The following is a 20871-nucleotide window of genomic DNA, read 5'->3' as shown; positions in this document are numbered from 1 at the left end:
AGAAAAATAATCACACATTCCCCTTTCTGTAGCTATTTTAGACCTGGATTTGTTACTAGAACATTCCTGAAGAAAATGTCAATGTAAGTCTCTGGCTTTGCTGAATCAAGCCCTCCCACTAATATTTAGAAAACACTTGCTGTTTAGGCTAACGGCATTATTGGTGGTACCTGTTATATAGAGGGATAGCCGAACAAAATCTGTGTCTCAAAATGAGTGTTAAATCAATCTCAGGGTTGCGAAGAAAAGAAGGGGAATCAATGCTCTGGTTTCTCTTCATAACGAATAAATCTTTCGCCTTTTACTAAAAAAAAAAAAGAAGGGGAGTCTAAAATCACAAGAAGTAAGGACATATCTAGGACCATTGTCCTTTTGGATCCAGGCTTCCTTCAGGGTCTTCATTGTTATAAATGTTCCCTGCCATTTGCCACACTTGCATGATATTGTCTTCTGATAAAGGACAAATCACCCAAGGTTCACTGGGATTCCAGGAGAAATCAGATATCTTAGCAATGTGACCACCATGAATGAAAAATAACTCTGGTGGCCTGTCTTCTGCATCTTCTAGGGATTATTTCTCTCCAGTTTTACTCAAATCCCAGACATTCAGTCTGCAATGAGTACCACTGGAAGCCAAAATAGTCTCATTGTGAGGTGACCACTGAACCTGGGGTATTTCATCCTTATGTGATTCAAAGGAATGCAACTTAAGTTTCAGATTTCTCAGACTCCATAAAGCAACAGTCTTGTCAGCTGATCCTGTGGCAAGAATGAATTCATTGTAAGGATTGAAAGAGAGGCAGTTCACTTCAGCAGCATAAGCGTCAACAGAGTGGCTTGTTTTGGAAGTATTGTTTGAACGAGTATCCCAAATCATAAGTGCCTGATCAGCAACTGACCCAAACAGAGACTCATGGAGCAGATGCCAGGAAACATCTTCTGCTACTGCTGTCTGCCCTCTAAAGACGGTCTTCACATCCACCACTTTTCCCTCCTTTGGGCGGCACTGATGTCCCACAGGCAGATGGTGTGGTCATCTGAAGCACTAAGCAAGTGCCCACTGAGATTTGGTTTCCAAGAAAGCCCATAGCCTGCCTTCTGATGTCCACAGAGTCACAAATTGGGGTTGCACTCTCCAGGAGGGTCTGGTTTAGAAGGATGTTTGTATAGTCAAAGACAAGAACATCACTGGAAGGAGTCTTTGTTGCAGTGATACAAGGGTTCTGGGGCATATAATGGGCCCTGTTTACTTTTCCTTCATGGTTGATCTTGATTTCTATTTCAATTTTTCCACTAACTGAACCAAAACCTCCAAATTCTCTTTTTTCATGTCATAGTGTGACGCCTCAAACTGAGCATCATCATTAGGGAGTTGCACACTGGCTATAACTAGATGGTTTTGTTCATCCGATGTGTGCGTCCCCAGGACAAGTCGATGAATGCTGAAATCTTTCCCTTCTGGTCTGGTTACATCTGGAAGCCACTGGGCAGTTAGGCTGGGCCACTCCAGAGCATGGGTCATCACCAAATCATAAAGAAATGTGTGTTCTTTTTCCGTATTTTACACCCCTTATTGATCACTCGTTCTTCCACTGCGTTGTTGAAGGCTGCTTCCTTGTTGGCCATGGCAGGCAGGCGAGTGGGAAGGGAGCAGGGGAACCCTGGAGTCGAGCATTGCAGGAGGGGTGGGAGGCTGCAGGTCTGTTTTGGTTTTAATGAAAGCATGTTGGGTTTTACAGTTACATCGACTGACAAGATTATATGAAGATTTTTTTCATTCCATTAATGTGATGTATTACATAGGTTAAACCACCATTGTATTTCTGGGACAAATCCCACTTCATCATGGCGTATAATCATTTTAATATGCTGTTAGGTTTGGTTTGCTAGTGGCTAGGTGCAGTGGTTCACACCTGTAATCCTAACACTTTGGGAGGCCGAGGCGGGCAGATTGCTTGAGGTCAGGAGTTTGGGACCAGCCTGACCAACATGGTGAAACCCCATCTCTACTAAAAATACAAAAATTAGCGAGGCATGGTGGCATGTGCCTATAATCCCAGTTACGCAGGAGGCTGAGGCACGACAATCACTTGAAAGTGGGAGGCGGAGGTTGCAGTGAGCCAAGATTGCTCCACTACACTCCAGCCTGAGTGACCCTGTTTAAAAAAAAAAAAAAAGATTTTGTTTCCTAGCATTTTGTTGAAAATTTTTGCATTTATATTCATTCATGCATTTATGTTCGTCTGTAGATATCTTTTTTTTGCAATGTCTTGGTCTGGCTTTGGTATCAGGAAAACGCTGACTTTATAGAATGAGTTAAGAAGGATTGATATTAATTCTTCTTTAAATGTTTGGGAGAATTCACCAGTGAAACCATCTGGTCCTGGGTTTTGCTTAGTTGGGAGGTGTTTGATTACTGATTAAACCTCTTTCCTTGTTATAGGTTTATTTGGATTTTCTTTTTCTTCTTGAGTCAGCTTTGATTGTTATTCATGATTGCTAAAGGTTCAAAACGCTTTTCTGAAGAAGTAAGTATATATATATCTATACACACACACACATTCATACAAATGCACACATACACACCACACACACACCTGAGTACATGGGAATGATCGTTTTCCTGGATCAATGTTATATCAGAATTTTTCAATTTTAAGAAGTAACTTTAGGCTGAGTATGGTGGCTAATGCCTATAATCCCAGTACTTTGGGAGGGCAAGGTATGCAGATAGCTTGAGCTCAGAAGTTCGAGACCATCCTGGACAACATGGTGAAACCCCATCTCTACCAAAAATACAAAACTTTTCCAGGCATGGTGGCACATGCCCCTATAGTCCCAGCTACTCAGGAGGCCAAGGTATGAGGATGACTTGAGCCCAGGAGGTGGAGGTTGCAGTGAGCTGAGATCACACCACTGCACTCCAGCCTGTGTGATAGAAACAAACCCTGTCTCAAAAAAAAAAAAAAAAAAAAAAAGACCATGTTCTTTAGAGATAAGAAGTAAAATAACAAGAGAATCAACTAAAAGAGGTAAAAGCAATTGCCTTCGGGAAAAGAGGGAGCAAAGGAATGCTATATTTTATAAGAATTATGCAGAACAATTAGATTCTTCATAAAAATAAACAATGTAAGTAACCCACGAAGGACAGTTTTACAACCAGACTGCTGGGATCCAAATCCTATCTCCAGCATTTGGTAGCTGTTTGAGCACGGACAAGCTCAAGGTGCTCCATCTCTCTGAGCTTTAGTTTTCCCATCTGTGAAGTGAGAATGACAATAGTACTCACTTACATAGTTTTGCAAGACTAAAGGAGACAGTGAATGTAAGGGATTTGGCTAGTAAGTGTTCTGTAAATGGAAGCTTATTGCCAATATTATCAGACTCTCCCAGACCAACCTGTACATGTGAAAAAAACAAACTCTGTTTGTCCTATAGTCTCACAAAATACTCTGACACGAGATGTGGGGAAAGATCAAGCAATCAACCAATTGTTCAGATTCTGCAGCAGACACGAATCTGGTGCCCTCCAATTCAATTTGAACACTATTTACCTAGAGACAGCGTCAGCTCTCACAGGTTGAAGGCTTGAGCCCAGGAGTTTGAGGCTGCAGTGAGCTATGATCAAGCCACTGCGCTCCAGCCTGGGCAACAGAGTGAAACTCCATCTCTAAAAATAATAATAATAATAATAATAATAATAAATTTTTAAAAGACATTTATTACTTTGGAGATTCTAAGGATTTTAGGAGTTGTAAACCAGGAAATGGGGACAAAAACCATATATTTATTTATTTATTTGACAGTATCACACAACCTATCTTCTCTTTGGGCTCTACCAGAGCCGCCTGATCACTCTGGAGACCCTCATTTGTGCTACTGACTGACTGCCTGACTGCTCTTGGACATGTCTCTTCTCTCAGGACCCCTTGCAGGTGGCTTTAGAAGGGCCCCAAACTTAGCTAGCTCCCTCCAGGCTCAGACTGGCCCTGCCCCAGACTCCGACTCCTCCCTCTTGGGGGTCAAGGCTTTGTTTTCTTCTTAAAGACCCAAGATTTCCAAACTCTGTGGTTGCCTTGCCCAGCTAAAAGGGGAAGAAGAGGATCAGCCCAAGGAGGAGGAAGAGGAAAGCAACACGAACAACCAGTGCAGAGGAGAGGAACGTGTGTCCCGTGTCCCGATCCCTGCAGAGCTAGTCGCTGGGAGCTCCGTGCCCTGGGCACCTCCCAGCCCTGCACCTGCCTTCCACTTCCCCACCGAGGCCATGGGCCCAGGGGTTCTGCTGCTCCTGCTGGTGGTCACAGCTCGGCATGGTAAGAACAGAATGGGGTGTGGGGGACTTTGGTGGGGGTGTGACAGAAGACTCCCCCATGAAAGGACTCAGCCCTTGCCCCTCCTTGGGTGTTCCCAGGCTGTGTTTCCTTCTCCCCAGCACTGGGCTGCAGGTTTGTGGTATCTGCTTCGGAGAGGTAGTGGGGGGAAAGGATGTGGATGGGGTAGAACTGGCCCAGCTGGGGCTGCGGATCTGTCCCAGCTCCACCATCAACTCACTGCGTGTCCTGAACAAGCCTCTGATGCTCTTGAGGCTTCAGTGTCCACTTCTATTCAATTGCAGGTGTTGAGGGCCGGGGGGCTGTGATAGACTGGACCAGAGCAGTGCTTTTCATACTTTCCTTGCATACAAGTTACCTGAGGATCTTGTTAAACAGTGCAGATTCAGACTCAGTAGGTCTCAGGTACGACCTGAGATTCTGCATATCCAACAAACTCCCCGGAGGTGCGAGATGCCAGCACTGCTGGTCCAGACCTACACTGAGTCAGGAGGACCTGGAGAGCCCCTGATGGTTCTGCCAGCTCTGCAAGCCTGTGATTCAATGATTCGATGCAAGACCTGACCTGGAAGAGCCTGATAGGGGTGGTGGTTCTTCCTTGGAAGGCTTGTGTAAGGGGTTGGAGGGAGAGACAAGAGGTTGGCCTCTCTGGCCCAGGCCCCAGGAGAGGAGAATTTGAGGTGAAAGGGATATAAGGCTAGAGGAGGGATTGGGAAGAGGCCAGCGAGAGTCTGCTGGGCCAGAGCCCTCCTAGACACAGGCTGCACAGTTTCAGGAGGTCCCCAGACAGCAGCAGTTCTGCAGAATTTCCATCTGCATGGAACATGACTAGAGGTGAGGGACTGCCGTGCTTGGCTTGTTAGCCCAACAAACATGTTTCTACTCTATTGCCTGTTTATTCAAAAAGACCTTGGGGGAGGATGGGGATTGAAGGGGAAAAAGGGCAGCCTCACCCTGGTCTCTTCATGGGAGGACCCTTGGGCCGTGGCGCTTCTGGTACCCGATGAGGAGGAGATGGCCCATTCACCCTGTTTCTGGCCCAGGCAATCTCACTGGGCTTGAGTGTTTGGAGTTGTGTTTTTGTTTTTGGTTTGAGATGAAGTCTCTGTTGCCCAGGCTGGAGTGCAATGGTGTGATCTCAGCTCACTGCAACCTCTGCTTCTCGGGTTCAAGTGATCCTCCTGCCTCAGCCTCCCGCTGGGATTACATGCACATGCCATCATGCCTGGCTGATTTTTGTATTTTTAGTAGAGATTAGGTTTCACCATGTTGGCCAGGCTGGTCTCGAGCTCCTGACCTCAGGTGATCTGCCTGCCTCGGCCTTCCAAAATGCTGAGATTTCCGGCGTGAGCCACAGTGCCCGGCCTGGACTTTTTATTTTGAGATGTAACTTACATACAGTAGAAAGCACAGGTTCTTAAGTTCACTGAGGTCTGACAAATGCACACACCGTGTACCCACCACCCCCATCAAGAGGGAGACTATTCTCCTCATCTCAGAGAGTCCCACGGGTTTGATTTCACTGCCTTGTCCTGTCCTCACACCTAGAACCTGCCTGTGGGGCTTAAACCAAAAAGTATCTGAGCCAGGTCTCAATCAAATAGTTTATTTTTTATTTATTGAGATGGAGTCTTGCTCTGTCACCCAGGCTGGAGTGCAGAGGCGCGATCTTGGCTCACTGAAACCTCTGCCTCCTGAGTTCAAGCAATTCTCTCACCTCAGCCTCTTGAGTAGCTGGGATTACAGGTGCCCATCACCATGACTGGCTTATTTTTTTTTAATTTTTGGTAGAGATGGGGTTTTACCAGGTTGGTCAGGCTGGTCTTGAACTCCTGAACTCAAGCAATCTGTCTGGCTCGGCCTCCCACAGTGCTGGGATTGCAGGTGTGAGCCACTGTGCCTGACTCAATCAATTTAGAAGTTTATTTTGCCAAAGTTAAGGACATGTTGGTGAGAAGAAAACATGGAGTCACCGAAGCAGTCTGTGGTCTGTGCCATCTGTGCCATTCTCCTAATATTTAAAGGGGAAAGTGGGCGGGAAGGAAAAGGGGAGGGTGTGGTAGTCCACATGTTGCAAAAGAAAAGGAGCAGGTAGGGGAGGTCAGTTATTTCGGCTCAGTACGTTGGCTCTTTACCTAGGGAAGGTGAACGTAGAGGAGCTGCCTGTGGGATATTTTACCTTTTATCTGTTGCTATCTGCTTAGGAGCAAGAGGCAAGGCAGCTTCTTGCATGACTCAGCTTTCAACTTGATTTTTTCTTTTTGGCAGAGTGAATTAGGGTCCCAAGTTTTTATTTTCCCTTCACAGGGGAATTGTGTGTGGGAGGGGGGCCGGAGGGTTGTCCAGGGTCCAGTCCCAAGAGAAAGAAGAGCTGACGAGGCTGGAAACCTAAGTTTTCAGCCCAGTAGACCAATGGTGAGGGGACGAGGGGCTGCTGTGGGGGGACTGGGGATGGAATTGGAGGACCCTAGAGAGAGAGAGGGGCTCGCTCTTCATCACTGCGATGAGATCCTGGGCTGAGGAGGGGCTGTGTCCAGCCGTGATGTGCTCTCTCTCTGTGTGTGTGTGTGTGTGTGTGTGTGTGTGTGTGTGTGTGTGTGTGTGTTGGGAGAGAAGAGACTGGGGCACATTCTGGAGGTGATGATGGAGGGGCTTCCAGGCAAGTGGGAGTTAGTTGGGGCATAGGGAGAACTGGGGAGTGGAGATGAGAGGGGAATAATGGACAGGTACAGAAAGGGACCTTGGTGAGTGTTTATAAGCCCACACCCCCACCCCGAGGAGGATGGGGGCCAAGCCAGCAGGGGAAGTTGGCTTTGGAAGTTGCAGGTATCAGCCCTATCATGCATGAATATCTGGGACAATAGGATAGGACCAAATAGGACAGACGCCTCTCCCTGACCACATCTCCCGGCGGCCAAGGCAGGGTACAGAGAGACAGGTTGGGGGAAGGGAAAGGAGAAGCCCACTGTGAGACGTGAGGCAGGTGTAGAAAAGGAACAAATGGAATCACAGAATCCAAGATTAAAATCTTGAGATATCAGAGTTGGCCCAGAAGGGACATTAGAAATGTAACAATTAAAGCAGGTGCCCAGGGCACATCATCTCACTCAACTTCCAGCCGACTTCTTTGTGGGGGTAGACGGGATTATTCCCATCAGACAGAAGAGTAACCTGAGGCTCAAAGAGGTTAAGCAACTCATCCAGCTGGGAAGGGAAGAACCGAGCTCCAAACCCAAGTTGGTGTGAGCCCACACTCCAAGCTGTTTCCTGCTATAAAACTCCAGCCTGGGGGCCCTAGGTTGCTGCAGCAGTGATAGGGAAGCCCCAGCTCTGTTGAGATTTGCTAAAAGGCTGCTAGAAATGACACTTGTCCCTCTTCCTGGTGGCTGCACTGCATAGGAGGGCTACAACCCCAGGTGGCAGCCTTAGCAGTATTCACAATTCACTCAATCCCTTTGGCTGATCAGAGTCTTGTGGAGAAGGGCTGTACGTTCTGATGAATACAAAATCAAAGCATGAATTAAGCCATCCTGAAAGCATTTGAGAGAGGAAACCTTTCCAGTCCTGGGCTCTGTGGTTACCGGGGGTGGGGGGTATTCTTCCCATTTCAGGGGGATTTGCAGAGAACAACGGAGAAACCCTGAATCCACCCGAAGCCCTCGGAGCTGGCCTGTCATTATGCCCCCATCACCAGGAATAGGAAGGGTCGGAGCTGAGGAGTTGGATGGCCAGGGTCAGCCAGTGGGTCAGTGTCAGAGCGAGGCCTTGCAGCTGCCCTGCCAGTGGCACTCCCTCTAGCTGCCTGGAGAGAGGGCAGTGGTAGGAGGCCGGGGAAGCAGAAGTGAGAACATCCCTGTAGAAGGGCCACAGGCTGAGCGGAAACCGGAGGCTGAGCCCGTCGCCAACAATATGTTCCCGCCCACACAGGCTGGGGGGTGCCTGGCAGCCCCTCGGAGGCTTGAATCAGCTCTCACTTCCCTCCTTTGCCCCTAATTTTAGGCCCCAGAAAAATGCTGATGCTGCAGAGGCAACGGGCCTTCTTCCCAGAGAGCCTGATAGGGGTTTCAAGTTCTCTTTTCTCCTTCAAGAAAATTTTCCTTAAAAGAGATTGGTTTCCCAGTAAACACAGATGTCTGGGGTGCAGGGGGTAAGCTGCTGGGTGCAGACTAGGTAATAAACATAGTGACTAACTCTTACTGAGCCATTCATTTGGTGTCAGGTGCTGTTCCAAAGGCTTCCCATGCCTTTAAAATGCCTAACATACCAATGAGTGGGTATAATTGTCCCCATTTTATAGGTGGGGAAACTGAGGCACAGCACCTCCCATCCCACTGTGCTTCAGACCAGATGTCCAATGGTGGGAGTGGGCACCCCAGGAGATTCTTGGGACCTCTCTAACTATACTGGGCTAAGATCCTGTATCTTTTTTTTCCCATATGAATTAAATCAGAGGACTTGGCCATGAACATTCCATTCATTTGTTTCTTCATTCGGTGGTAGGGATACATCTACTTTGTACACAGGGTTAAAACAGTCCATTCCTGGGGAGAAGAAAGATGTCATCGCAGCAGGGAAGACTGAGGCAGGAGGCTGAGGACCCCGGGGACAGAGGTCTGGGTGAGAGGCTGAGCAAGCTGCAAGCCCCCTTTCTCAGAGGAGGGACCTTCTGGGCCTCAGAGACATCAGTCCATCCCTGAGCAGGTTGAGGGTTAGGAGCTGAGCAAATGACCAGGGGGCAGGGGCTTGTTCAAGGCGATCCCTTGATGGCACAGCACCATTCCTGCCAGGCTACCACACATCTCGGAATCAGGGACGGCCCAAGGGGTGCACCCCAGACCTCACTTTTGTCTGCTGTCCCTCCTTTTTACCAGGTCAGGGAATCCCAGTGATAGAGCCCAGTGGCCCTGAACTGGTTGTGAAGCCAGGAGCAACGGTGACCTTGCGATGTGCAGGTAATGGCAGCGTGGAATGGAATAGGACCCTATCACCTCACTGGACCCTGCACTCTGATGGCCTCAGCAGCATCCTTACCACCAACAACGCTACCTTTCAACACACGGGGACCTATCGCTGCACTGAGCCTGGAGACCCCCTGGGAGGCAGCGCCACTATCCACATCTACGTCAAAGGTGAGGAGTCTGAGCCTCCTCCCAAGAGGCCTGGCCCAGCAGGCCCCACTACAATGGGCCCTAAAATTAACAATCGTAACCATTCAGCTCTGCATTTACTGAGTGCTGGCTATGAGCATGGACCTGGAGCAGAGCTTCTAATGTAATGCAGCCCTCACAATAACCGTGCAAGGTGGGTCTATGATGATGCATTTTCTAGAAGTGCAGGAGGGTTATCCAAGGTCATGCAGCATCATGTAATGGGACTAGACTGGAGCCCAGGTGCATCTGACTCCAGAGCGCCCACACTGAAGCATCCGCCGAACTATCCTGGCAAGGTGTAACCTCAGATGAAACGTCAGCCTCTCTCAGCTTCCCTGTCACCAATGTCCAGATACCCCTTGGCCCAGTGGAGGGAGGGCAGTTGTAACCCTGTGCCCACCTCTACCCTAGACCCTGCCCGGGCCTGGAACGTGCTAGCACAGGAGGTGGTCGTGTTCGAGGACCAGGACGCACTGCTGCCCTGCCTGCTCACAGACCCAGCACTGGAGGCAGGCGTCTCACTCGTGCGTTCGCGTGGCCGGCCCCTCGTGCGCAACACCAACTACTCCTTCTCGCCCTGGCACGGCTTCACCATCCACAGGGCCAAGTACATTCAGAGCCACTACTATGAATGCAGTGCCCTGATGGGTGGCAGGAAGGTGACGTCCGTCAGCATCCGGCTGAAAGTGCAGAAAGGTGTGTGGGGCACAGAGGGACCGGGGGCCAGGCCTGGGGAGCGGGAACAGAGAGCCAGCAGCCACACGGGGGGTGGCTGGGGACTGGGCATGATGGCGGTTAGCGGGATGTCCTCACTTCTTCCCTCCAATGGTTCCACCATCATCTATGGGGTGGGACTGACAAGGTGTCGGGGCAGGGAGACAAAGCACACGTGAGCAAATAACTCAGTGGGCAAGGTCACCTGAGATCATTAGACATGCTCCGGAAAAGCACTCAACAGGGTAGCCAAACAAAGAGCATGTGCGGTGGGCGACCTCGCCGAGAAGGAGCTGAAATCTAATGACATGAAGGAGGTGGCTGTGCAAAGATCTGCTTCAGCAGGGGGACAGTGAGGACGAAATGGCGAGGTAGGGACAGGCTCTGAATGTTCCTGAAACGGAAAGAGGACGAAGCTCAGCCTCAGACGTGGACTTCCCTCTCAGGGCCTGCCTAAAGCCAGGTGCTGGGCACGTGAAGGAGGGATGCTGAGCTGAGAGGCAGAGAAGAGGAGGAGGTGGTGGGCGCTGCTGTGGCCAGGTGACAGTGGAGGTGGAGTCTCCCCCTGCTGGGATGCAGGCAGGATTCTGGTTTCTGGGAGGACTGGTAAGAGCAAGCAGGGCCCCAGGCTGAGGACCTGGGCTTGAGACAGCAATCGGTCCCTGTAACAAGGGCCAGGGTCAGAATGAAGCTGCTAGCCCAATTCCCCTGAATCTGAGGCCACTAAACCTGCTCAGGAGGTCAAAGGACCCCAGCTGTGCGGGCGGAGGAGGCCATTAGGGTTCTTTCCTAGCACTTGGTCCTGCAGAGCCTTGGGCTGGCCAAAAGCCAGGAGTCCCGGGCCTGAGCTCTGCCATGACCCCCTCAGGGACCTTGGGTGAGTCCTTTCATGTCCCTGGGCCTTAGGAATCTGGATTAGATTATCTTCAAGAGCAGTGATGGGCATAAATATGAATTCAAGGTCTACTGTGCGTCAGGCACTGTGCTGGCCGCTGGAATATTCCGGTCCTGGATTGACATTCAACTAGAGAGTCTAACTATTAAATAGAAAGTAAATACAAACGTGATGAGCGAGAAAGCAAGCTGGGGAGCGGAGGACAGCACTTTTATGGAGGTGCCGGGGAGGCTAATTCATATCAGCTGGTCACAGGCCTCGCTGAGGAATTTTTGAGCTAAAGATCTGATGGATGAGAACAGCCTCCCATGCAAAGCGTGGGAGGAAAGGTATTCCAGGAGGGAAAGGCAAGGGCAAAGGCCCTGCAGTGGGAAAGAGGTCGGGGGGGCTGCAGTGCAGCGAACAAGGGGTGGGGGTGTCAGGGCGGTCGGAAACAGGGTGGGGTGTGGGAAGGACTTTGGCTTCTTTTCTGAGAGTAATGGGAAGCCCTGAATGTTTACATAGGAGTGAGGTGTGTTCCCATTTATATTTGTAAGAGGTCACCTTGGCTGCTGTGAAGAGTGCGGACGTACGGGCCTCAGAGGGAGGCAGGGAGGCCTCTGAGGAGGCTGGTGCAGAAATCCAGAGTGGAGAATGGTGACGGGACTGGGGAGGGGGAGAGGATGGAGAAAGTGGACTTTCCAAGGTCTCTTTAGGACAAGTCCCCCAGGATTTGGGATGGGGCAGTGGTGGGGACCCTGGCCAGTGACCTGGCCCATGGCAGGGAGCAGAGCGACAGCACCATCATGTTCAGGGAGCCTGGGTGTTCAGGAGTCTCTCTCCCGGTCTCAGTCATCCCAGGGCCTCCAACCTTGACACTGGAGCCTGCAGAGCTGGTGCGGATTCGAGGGGAGGCTGCCCAGATCGTGTGCTCAGCCAGCAACGTTGACGTTGACTTTGATGTCTTCCTCCAACACAACACCACCAAGGTCAGTCCCTGGGGATTGGCAAGGTGAAGTGTGGCCATCCTCCCAGCACACCAGGTTTCCCAGGGGGGCGTCCTGGACCCCCCACTCCAAACTGGCTGTCTCAACTGAAGGCACAGCTCAGACTCCAGAGAGGGGCGTGGACTCACCCAAGATCTCACTCCCAGTCAGTAGCTGACGCAGAACCAGGACTCAAGCTCATGCTGCTGAACCTTGTTGGGGGGGTGGGGGGAGGAGGTGGTTCTCTGTCCCCTTGACCCATGGCCTTTGCCCCAGCCTGTAGACAAAAGCCAGAGGTGAGCTCACTTCTGATTTAGCAAGGGTTTCCTAGGCCACCTTTGAAGCCCAGGACTATAATGGCTATTTCAGAAAGATTTTGGGAGAGAGGGAGGAGGGGGAGGGAGGATTCCAGGAGGGAATCGCGCTGGGCTGCTTCTAAGAGCCCCTCCCTTCCCACTGTCCCTGCCGTGTTCCAGGCACAGCCCTAAGCAGCCACTTGCATGCATCTCTCATTTGCTCCTCACTGTTAGTTCCATCTTACAAGTGAAGAAACAGGCCCAGAGGAAAGGCAGATAGTAATCCTTAAAGGCTGAGCATTGGAACCCAGATCTTTTTAATCCCTCAACTACCTTGGTATACCGCCTCCTTTCCCTCTGGCTGCAGCTCACAATCCGTCAACGATCTGACTTTCATAATAACCGTTACCAAAAAGTCCTGACCCTCGACCTCGATCAAGTGGACTTCCAACATGCCGGCAACTACTCCTGCGTGGCCCGCAACGTGCGGGGCAGCCGCTCCACCTCCATGTTCTTCTGGGTGGTAGGTAAGCCTCGGGGTAGTGGCACACGGTCAGTAGGGATCCTTCAGGAGCGGGGACAGAAGGGGTTTGAGGAGGAAGCGAGAGTCAGGGAAGGAGACCTGCTAAGGACACCTCTGCTGGAGTTCCTTTATCCCGGGCCTGGCTAAGGAGCCACGCTCCGGGAGCTTTCCCTTACCCTCTCCTGGGACTCTCTCCCACCTTGGAGCTCTTACAGTGCATGGCTGCACCTTAGCACCATTTTCCATGTGTGTGTGTGTTTGGGGATTGGGGTCTAGTATCTCCCTACTGGACTTCCTTTGTTCAGTCTTCCATGCATTCCTTTATGAACACATGAAAAGATAATGATCACCCAGTGATTATGAGGGAAGCACGAGGTGTCCTGGGAACACTGAGGGGTCCCTCAACCCAAGCTTGGAGAAGGTGGCCTCTAAACTAGGATGGGAAGAGGAAAGCTGGGTTAGCTGGGCAGACGGGTGGGAAAGGAAAGGGAACAGTACTTCCGGCAGAGGGAGGAACGTAGGCAAGGCTCACAGGCAAAGAGAGCATAGTCATTTGGAATACCGAAAGAACCTGACAGTAGCTGGGACATGGAATGGTGCGAGGAGTGGCCACAGGGGAGCAGAGAAAGAGGCAGAAGCAGAGGCCAGAGGTAAAGATGTCTTAAGGTGAGTGAGGAACTGCATCTTAACCTGTGGGGAGATCACTGTAAAAAGGAGAGTGATGGGCTCAGATTGCACAGAGGAGGCACTGTGTGGTGGCCACGAGCACACGCTCCCAGGCAGCATTCCAACCAGGCTCTGCCAAGGACTAGCAGGTTGCTTACCTCCCTGTGTCTCAGTTTTTCTACCTGTAAAATGAAGATATTAACAGTAACTGCCTTCGTAGATGGATGGATAGATGGATGGATGATAGAGATGGATGGATAGATGGATGGATAGATGGATGGATGATAGAGATGGATGGATAGAAGGATGGATGGATGGATAGATAAATGGATGGATATAGATGGATAGATGATAGATAGATACATACATACATATATACATAAGTACTTAGAACAGAGTGTGACACAGAGGAGGTGCTGTCCAAGTGTGCACTAGGAGATAGCATCTGAGAAGGCTCAGCCTGGCACCGTGTGGGTTGGGTGGGAGGCTGGAGGCTGGAGAATAGGCTGGAGATGGCCAGAGGCATGTAGAAGAGTCTGAGATGCAGGGATGAGGAAGAGAAGGGAGCTAAGGATGACCTCCAGGTCTCTGGTGATGGTGATTGGGTACAGGCAGTGGCAGTCACTGGACTCGGACCCTGAGGCAGGGCGGGAGTGCATCAGAGTGGGAGCAGGCTCTGAGTCATTTAGGTCTGGCCAGGCCTCATGTGCTGAATGTTATGGGAGATGGAGGTGGGGGGATGAGAATCATGAGCATCACGACCCCTAGAGTGCATGGCAGGCACTAGACTTGCCACAGAATGTGAGCTCTGCTGCGGACCCCATTCTGCACTGGGGGCTTTGGCAGGGTCAAGGGGAAGAAGAGCAAAAGCACCTAGAATTGTCCCTCAGTTATAGCTTCTAATCCTGTCTGCTTTCTAGTACAGGCATACAGTAGTCACTTAATACATGTTTATGTTCATTCACACTTTGAGCCAGACATCATTCTAGATGCCGAGGATACAGCTGCAAATGGAATAGATACAACCCCTGACCTTATGAAGTCTGTGTTCTAGCTGGGAGTAGGCAAGCAATAAGCCAGGTGAAGTATTAAAAACAATTATGTAGCATTCGCAGCTTCAGAATAGCGTGGTCACCGAGGAAGATCTCACTGGAAAGCTGCTATTTGAGCAAAGACTTAAATTGCTGAAGGAGAAGGGAGCTCCGTCCTGCGGCCGGACTGTGCTTGTTCAGGAGGCAAGTTGACCAGTGTGGCTGTGGGGTGACAGCAAGAAAAAGAGTGGTCTCAGATGAGGTCAGAGAGCTAAAGCGGGGAGGTGGCAGATCCCACAGGGCCTTGGAGACCACCATAAAAACTTGGGCTTTTTCTCCTGAGAGAGACGGGGAGCTGTGGGAGGGTTTGAGCAGATGAGTGACATGGTGGGATTGGATGTCATAAGAATTAACAGAGATTTCTTGGGCTTTGTTGAGTACTGTCTGTAGGGAGACAAGGATGGAAGCAGGAAGGTGAAGGAGGAGGCTGCCGCAGTGGTCCAGGCTGGAGCTGGTGGTGGATGGACTAGAGTGGTGATGGTGAAGTAGTGGGAAGTTGTTGGGGTTTGGATGGTTGAATGGACGAATGGATGAATAATAGACAGATGAATTGTTGGGAGATCCAGAGCAAGAAGAAGGAAACAGCCTTGCCCCGAAAGCTCACAGACGAGTTGGAGAGAGAAGAAAGCTACTTTATGGGACAACCAGGTGCATGAAGCAGTACAGATGTGGTGCCTAATGAGTGTGTAGTCTGGAAGGGCAACAAAAGTCCAGAGGAGTGAGAGGTTCCTGTGTCCCGGAGCAGTGAGAACGACTCCCTCACGGGGGTGAGTCTTAAAGGATAAAAAGGCCTCTATGAGAAAAAAGAGGAGGAGAATGGGATTCCTGGTCGAGGAAATGGCTTGAGCGAAACCTCCAAGGTTGGAACGACTATGGTGTGTTCAGGGATGTTAGGAGACCCAGATGGGTGGAGCGTAGAGAGAGTGTGAGAGTGTGTGTGTGGGGCGGAGTGGGGAGGAAGAGGAGAGGTGACTGGATGAGCATAGTGAGACCCGATTTGACTGAAGAGAGCCTTGAATGCCAAGCTGAATAATGGAGGCAATGGGAAACCATAGGGGTCTTTGGAGTAGACATATGTCAGGGCAGAAGGGTGAATTTCAGATTTTTTAGACAGAATAAATTAAGAAGAAGAGCTCTTAGAAATCATCTAGTTCAGGGCTTGTTGCTGAGCCCTGAGGTTTTAAGAAGGCATGTCAAGGGCTACCATGACAGGCACAGAGAGGCTGAGTGAATTGGGGTTCTTGCCATAATTCCTTTGCCTGAGATTCAACAAGAGCAGCTGGATTTCAATCTGTGCAAAATTCCATTAGGAGAAACTAGGCAGGACTCTTTCAGGTACAAGTAACAGAAACTAACTCAACTGACCTAATTAAAAGAGGATTTTTTTTTTTTTTTTTTTCCTTATAGCTGAAAAACTCATGGATATCAGCATCAGGAACAGTTGGATCCAGGTGTTCAGCTGATGCTGGAAAGAATCTATGGCTCCCCAACTCTCAGTTCTGTTTTTTCTTTTTGAGCCTAGTCCGCAGGAAGGCTTTCCCTTTGTAGGAGTCTGACTACCCACCTTGTAGTATCTGACCTAGCGACCCCAGTGAAATGAGGGCTCCTCTTTCCCAGAGTCCTAACAAAAATCATGGAATGGAGTGCTATGGGCTCATGGTAACCCAAACCAATTACTGGGCCAGAGAGAACAGAGTACCCTCATTGGCTGGCCTGGGTTACACGCCTACTCCAGAGCTATATGTAGAAGCTGTATTGACTGACTTATGACCAGTAAAGGGGAAATGGATGACGGCATGTGAAGAGTGAGTGTGTGTGTGTGTGTGTGTGTGTGTGTGTGTATTCTTTCCTGCTCCCAAAAATTTTTCAAAAAGTTGGAAAATCACAGATATATTCAATCTCTTCATTACACAAATAAGGAGACAGAGGCACAAATGGGGATAGGAATTTGCCCAGGTTCTCCTAGGGCCTCAGTGAGAAACGTTTTGGTCCAGGGATTCTGAAGGGGGTGGTAAGAAGGGCGGTGTCAGAGAGTCTTGGGTGGTGGTGGGGACTGTGTACCTGTGACATTGCTGCTCAGGGACTGGATCAACTGGTGGATGACAAAACGGACAAATAAACCAAGACATCTTCCCACTAATGCCAGATGCTTGTCTTTCTGCTTTCTAGAGAGTGCCTACTTGAACTTGAGCTCTGAGCAGAACCTCATCCAGGAGGTGACCGTGGGTGAGGGGCTCGACCTCAGAGTCATGGTGGAGGCCTACCCAGGCCTGCAAGCTTTTAACTGGACCTACCTGGGACCCTTTTCTGACCACCAGCCTGAGCCCAAGCTTGCTAATGTCACCACCAACAGCACATACAGGTACCACCTGTCAGCTCCCACTGCACAGCCCTACAGCCTGGGGGATGCTTCAGCAACAATCAGGACACTTGGCTCACGTCCCAACCTTGCTGTATGACCTTGAGCAAGTCCCAGTCCCTTTCTGGGCTTCACTTTCCCTGACTTCATGGAATCCCAATATTAGTCACATGTGTTTGAGATTCGGATGAAATTGGCTTACCCCTCCATCCTATATCTTTGGGATAGTCAAGGCTCCACTCAAGAATTCTACCATTTCTTGGAAGTGTGCACTCTTATGGTCCCTCAAGGACTCTTAGTCTCATTCATTTTCCTCTCTTGGGGCCAATCTAAATGCAGAAAACAACCCCACTCATAGACACACTCCTGATAATGACTGCACAAGTTATCTGCCAAATACAAAGGCTTGGAGGGAGGGGAAGAGGGAATTAACATCACACAATTGCAGATACGTGAAATGTTCTGTAAAGGGTTGTGGCCACCCAGTCCCGAGGATTTCTCACTGGCTGCTCTTCTCTGTAAGCTCAAACTCTTCCCATGAAGTTCAATCTATAGTAACTCCACGCCTCCTCTTCTTCCATCTCTCCACTACCATGATCCTCTGATTCCACATGCACATTTTAGAAATTTTTCCTGTCCCCTTATGAACTGTGTTCTTGGGGTCTTTCCCATCCAAAGTGGCTTAAGCAGGTACATTCTAAACAAGAAAGCTTTGTCCCTGAGAGGAACACTCACACCAGGTATACCAGGTATTAAAATAATCATTTCTTTTCTTCTTCTTTTTTTTTTTTTTTTTGAGACAGAGTTATGCTCTTGTTGCCCAGCGTGAGTGCAATGGTGTGATCTTGGCTCACTGCAACCTCCGCCTCCTGGGTTCAAGTCTCAGCCTCCCAAGTAGCTGGGATTACAGGCGCCCACCACCATACCCAGCTAATTTTTTTTTTTTTTTTTAAGTAGAGACGGGGTCTCACCATGTTGGTCAGGCTGGTCTTAAACTACTGACCTCAGGTGATTCGCCAGCCTTGGCCTCCCAAAGTGCTGGGATTACAGACCCAAGCCACTGTGCCTGGCCTAAAATAGTCTTTTCTTACCCCGCCCTCTCAGAATGAGACAGTACAGCCTGATCAAGGGCAGCAGATACATGGTGTGCATGCCACACACACTCATCCATTTTTCTGCAGCTCTCTCCTGCAGAGTCTAGATGTGGCCTCAGAGTTCTCCTCGACATAGGCCCGAGGCAGTACTTCCGGCATAGATGGCTCGTGAGATATCTGTTTGTCGTCCCTGTGTTGATCCCTTAGACAGCTCCAAAACTCTTTGGGATCCTCATTCTAGCTCTAGAAGCCCAAACCTCATTGATTTCCAGAATCCTGCCTGTCAGTTGTCAGAAGCAACAAGGATGCTTTCTTGTCCTCATCTTCCTCCTCTCGGTTCACTTCTGGTCCTTTCTGGCCAGGGTCTCTGTCTTCCTCTCATTTAAAGCCAAAGTTCTGAATCTGGAATCTGTAGGCGCTTTGGAGGGGGCTGGTCCATGGATGGGTTTCAGGGGTCCATAAACCACAGAGACATTGAGTAAAGGAACATGAGATCCATCCCCTAAAACACAGTAGTCTGGGCACATTCAGCACAAGGCAGACGAGCCCGGACACCAAACAGCCACAGAATTTTAGTTCATGCGATGAGTATGTTCATAATGGTGACTTTCAATCATCCAAAAAAGTCAAAATCTTTTTAGTTGAAGGGGTGGAAGTTATCTCAAGAAGTGACATGGACAGAGGGCTTCTCTCTGCCAGGGGCTGGCTGGATGAGGCTACTCTTTGAATACCACGGATTTTAGTCCAGTAGTAGCTGCAGACGTTTCCCAAGCAAGAACTGGTAATTTGCTATAATTTTTAAAATTTTATTTATTTTGACAGTGAACTGGGGGACTTTTTAAAAAACGTATTTATTACCTAAACAACACATGCTGATTATGGACAAATTGTAAAACAGAGATTAAAGGAAAAATAAAACAAAAAATTTCCCAGAATCGGCCAAGGATAATTTTTGTTGTTAGCATTCGCTCCTGGGCCTTTTCTGTAACGAAGAGTGCCATTAAATTGAGTGCCCACGATGAGTCAAATTCTGTGTCAACCACCCTAAATCCATGTCCCTTTAATCCTAGGCCAAGCCTGTGAATTAGTAACCATCAATATCACTCTCACAGCAAAGGAAGTGCGGGATCCAGAGAGGTTACTTACTTGTCTGAGGTCACACAGCCAAGACACAGCAGCACCAGGACTTGAACCCCAATCTCTGCAGCAACACAGCTTAGAACCCAGGGCCCTGCATCCTACCTCTTGTCTCTTTCTCAGTCCCTCTTGGCAAGGTTGGCACTTCAGGGAGTTTCAGGAGGGAGCGCAGCTTTTGTGAAAGATTAGTGATAGTGCTCAAAGTATGAGACCTGTGATAGGGCTCCCAGCACCTTAAAGACGTCACCTCTATTAAACCTCAGGAGAAAAAACCACTTTCATATAAGAAAACCAACAAAGGAAATAGGATTGCTGGTTTTTGCACGTCTCAGTGGCACCCTGCCTGAGGACCTGGCTCAGCCAAGGTCGTTGCGCCCTGGATATTTTACCAAAAATAAACCCCTTTAAGGCTGTTGTCTGACTTTGCAATCCTGACAGGGGCCATACCAGGCTGGGGCTCACCAAGACCGCCTGCTTCTCTTCTGCAGGCACACCTTCACCCTCTCTCTGCCTCGCCTGAAGCCCTCTGAGGCTGGCCGCTACTCCTTCCTGGCCAGAAACCCGGGAGGCTGGAGAGCTCTGACGTTTGAGCTCACCCTTCGATGTAAGTGCTGGGGCGGAGCACAGCCTGGGCTGGAGGCCTGGGACTGCCTGGAGGCACTGGGAGTTTGGGGGGTCGCAGGGAGAGTGTGACTTGGGGCCTCCTCCTTTCCTCCTCAGACCCCCCAGAGGTAAGCGTCACGTGGACCTTCATCAATGGCTCTGGCACCCTTTTGTGTGGTGCCTCTGGGTACCCCCAGCCCAACGTGACATGGCTGCAGTGCAGTGGCCACACTGATAGGCAAGTGGGCTCCACTCACCTCCCTCGCCTGGGCTCAGGGGCTGGGGACTCCCTGAGTGGGAAGGACAAGCTGGTGCTGGGAACTCTGAAGCTCTGAGCCACATTCTGCTCTTCCCAGGTGTGATGAGGCCCAAGTGCTGCAGGTCTGGGATGACCCACACCCTGAGGTCCTGAGCCAGGAGCCCTTCCACAGAGTGACCGTGCAGAGCCTGCTCACCGTTGAGGCCTTAGAGCACAACCGGACCTACGAGTGCAGGGCCCACAACAGCGTGGGGAGCGACTCCTGGACCTTCATACCCATCGCTGCAGGTGAGTGGGAACTTTGCACACCACCCCTGCTTCTGTAGGTGGAGAAGGGAGATGGTCCTGGAAACTGCCCCACCACCCTGCCGAGGGAGCCGGGGTCAGATCTGCCTTTGGAGCAGATCCCAGCAATACCAAGGAGCACCTCTCTGGGCCACTCCAAGTCCCTCCTGCCCATCAGATCTCCCAAAGCAGTAAGACTGGGTGGCCTGAGAGAAAGCAGCCTGGTGCAACCGGCCCCCACTCTTATCCCTGCACACTAACTCATGCATTAGTTCATAAGTATGTGCAGGCATTATGTACCATGTGCTGGCACGTGCTTGATGCAGGGAAGCAGTGCCCCCACAGAGCTTAGAGTCCGATGAGGGAGGGAGGCAGGCAATGAGCAAGGAAGCAAGGTCCATCCCCAGCTCAGGGCCAGCTCACGCCCGTCTTCTCCATGTCTCCCCGATTGACTTCCCTCTGCTCCAATTACAGTCTATCCATCTGGGGTTGCTGGGCAAGAG

At 50.2% G+C, this 20871-nt stretch overlaps 1 protein-coding gene and 1 pseudogene across 1 annotated transcript in view; one reads left to right on the top strand and one right to left on the bottom strand.

Annotated features, from left to right (window-relative positions):
* Positions 1 to 355: 355 nt before the first annotated feature.
* On the bottom strand, positions 356 to 1626 carry LOC105715373 (histone-binding protein RBBP4-like; annotated as a pseudogene).
* A 2458-nt stretch (positions 1627 to 4084) lies between these two features.
* The window catches only part of CSF1R (colony stimulating factor 1 receptor), a 33436-nt gene continuing 16649 nt past the window's right edge, over positions 4085 to 20871 (top strand). The window contains exons 1-9 of the mRNA XM_021664930.2: positions 4085 to 4313; positions 9203 to 9460; positions 9893 to 10177; positions 11922 to 12058; positions 12719 to 12878; positions 16801 to 16993; positions 19710 to 19825; positions 19942 to 20062; positions 20181 to 20371. Coding sequence (XP_021520605.2) covers positions 4265 to 4313; positions 9203 to 9460; positions 9893 to 10177; positions 11922 to 12058; positions 12719 to 12878; positions 16801 to 16993; positions 19710 to 19825; positions 19942 to 20062; positions 20181 to 20371 — 1510 coding nt within the window. The 5' untranslated portion in view covers positions 4085 to 4264. The remainder of the gene's footprint in view (positions 4314 to 9202; positions 9461 to 9892; positions 10178 to 11921; positions 12059 to 12718; positions 12879 to 16800; positions 16994 to 19709; positions 19826 to 19941; positions 20063 to 20180; positions 20372 to 20871) is intronic.

The sequence above is a fragment of the Aotus nancymaae genome, unplaced genomic scaffold (genome assembly GCF_030222135.1).
Source record: "Aotus nancymaae isolate 86718 unplaced genomic scaffold, 86718_ANA_hifiasm-v0.15.2.pri h1tg000064l_1, whole genome shotgun sequence".
NCBI classification, from domain to species: Eukaryota; Metazoa; Chordata; class Mammalia; order Primates; family Aotidae; genus Aotus; species Aotus nancymaae.
Note: the sequence above shows the minus strand (reverse complement) of the source record. Positions and strands in the feature narration are given on the sequence as shown.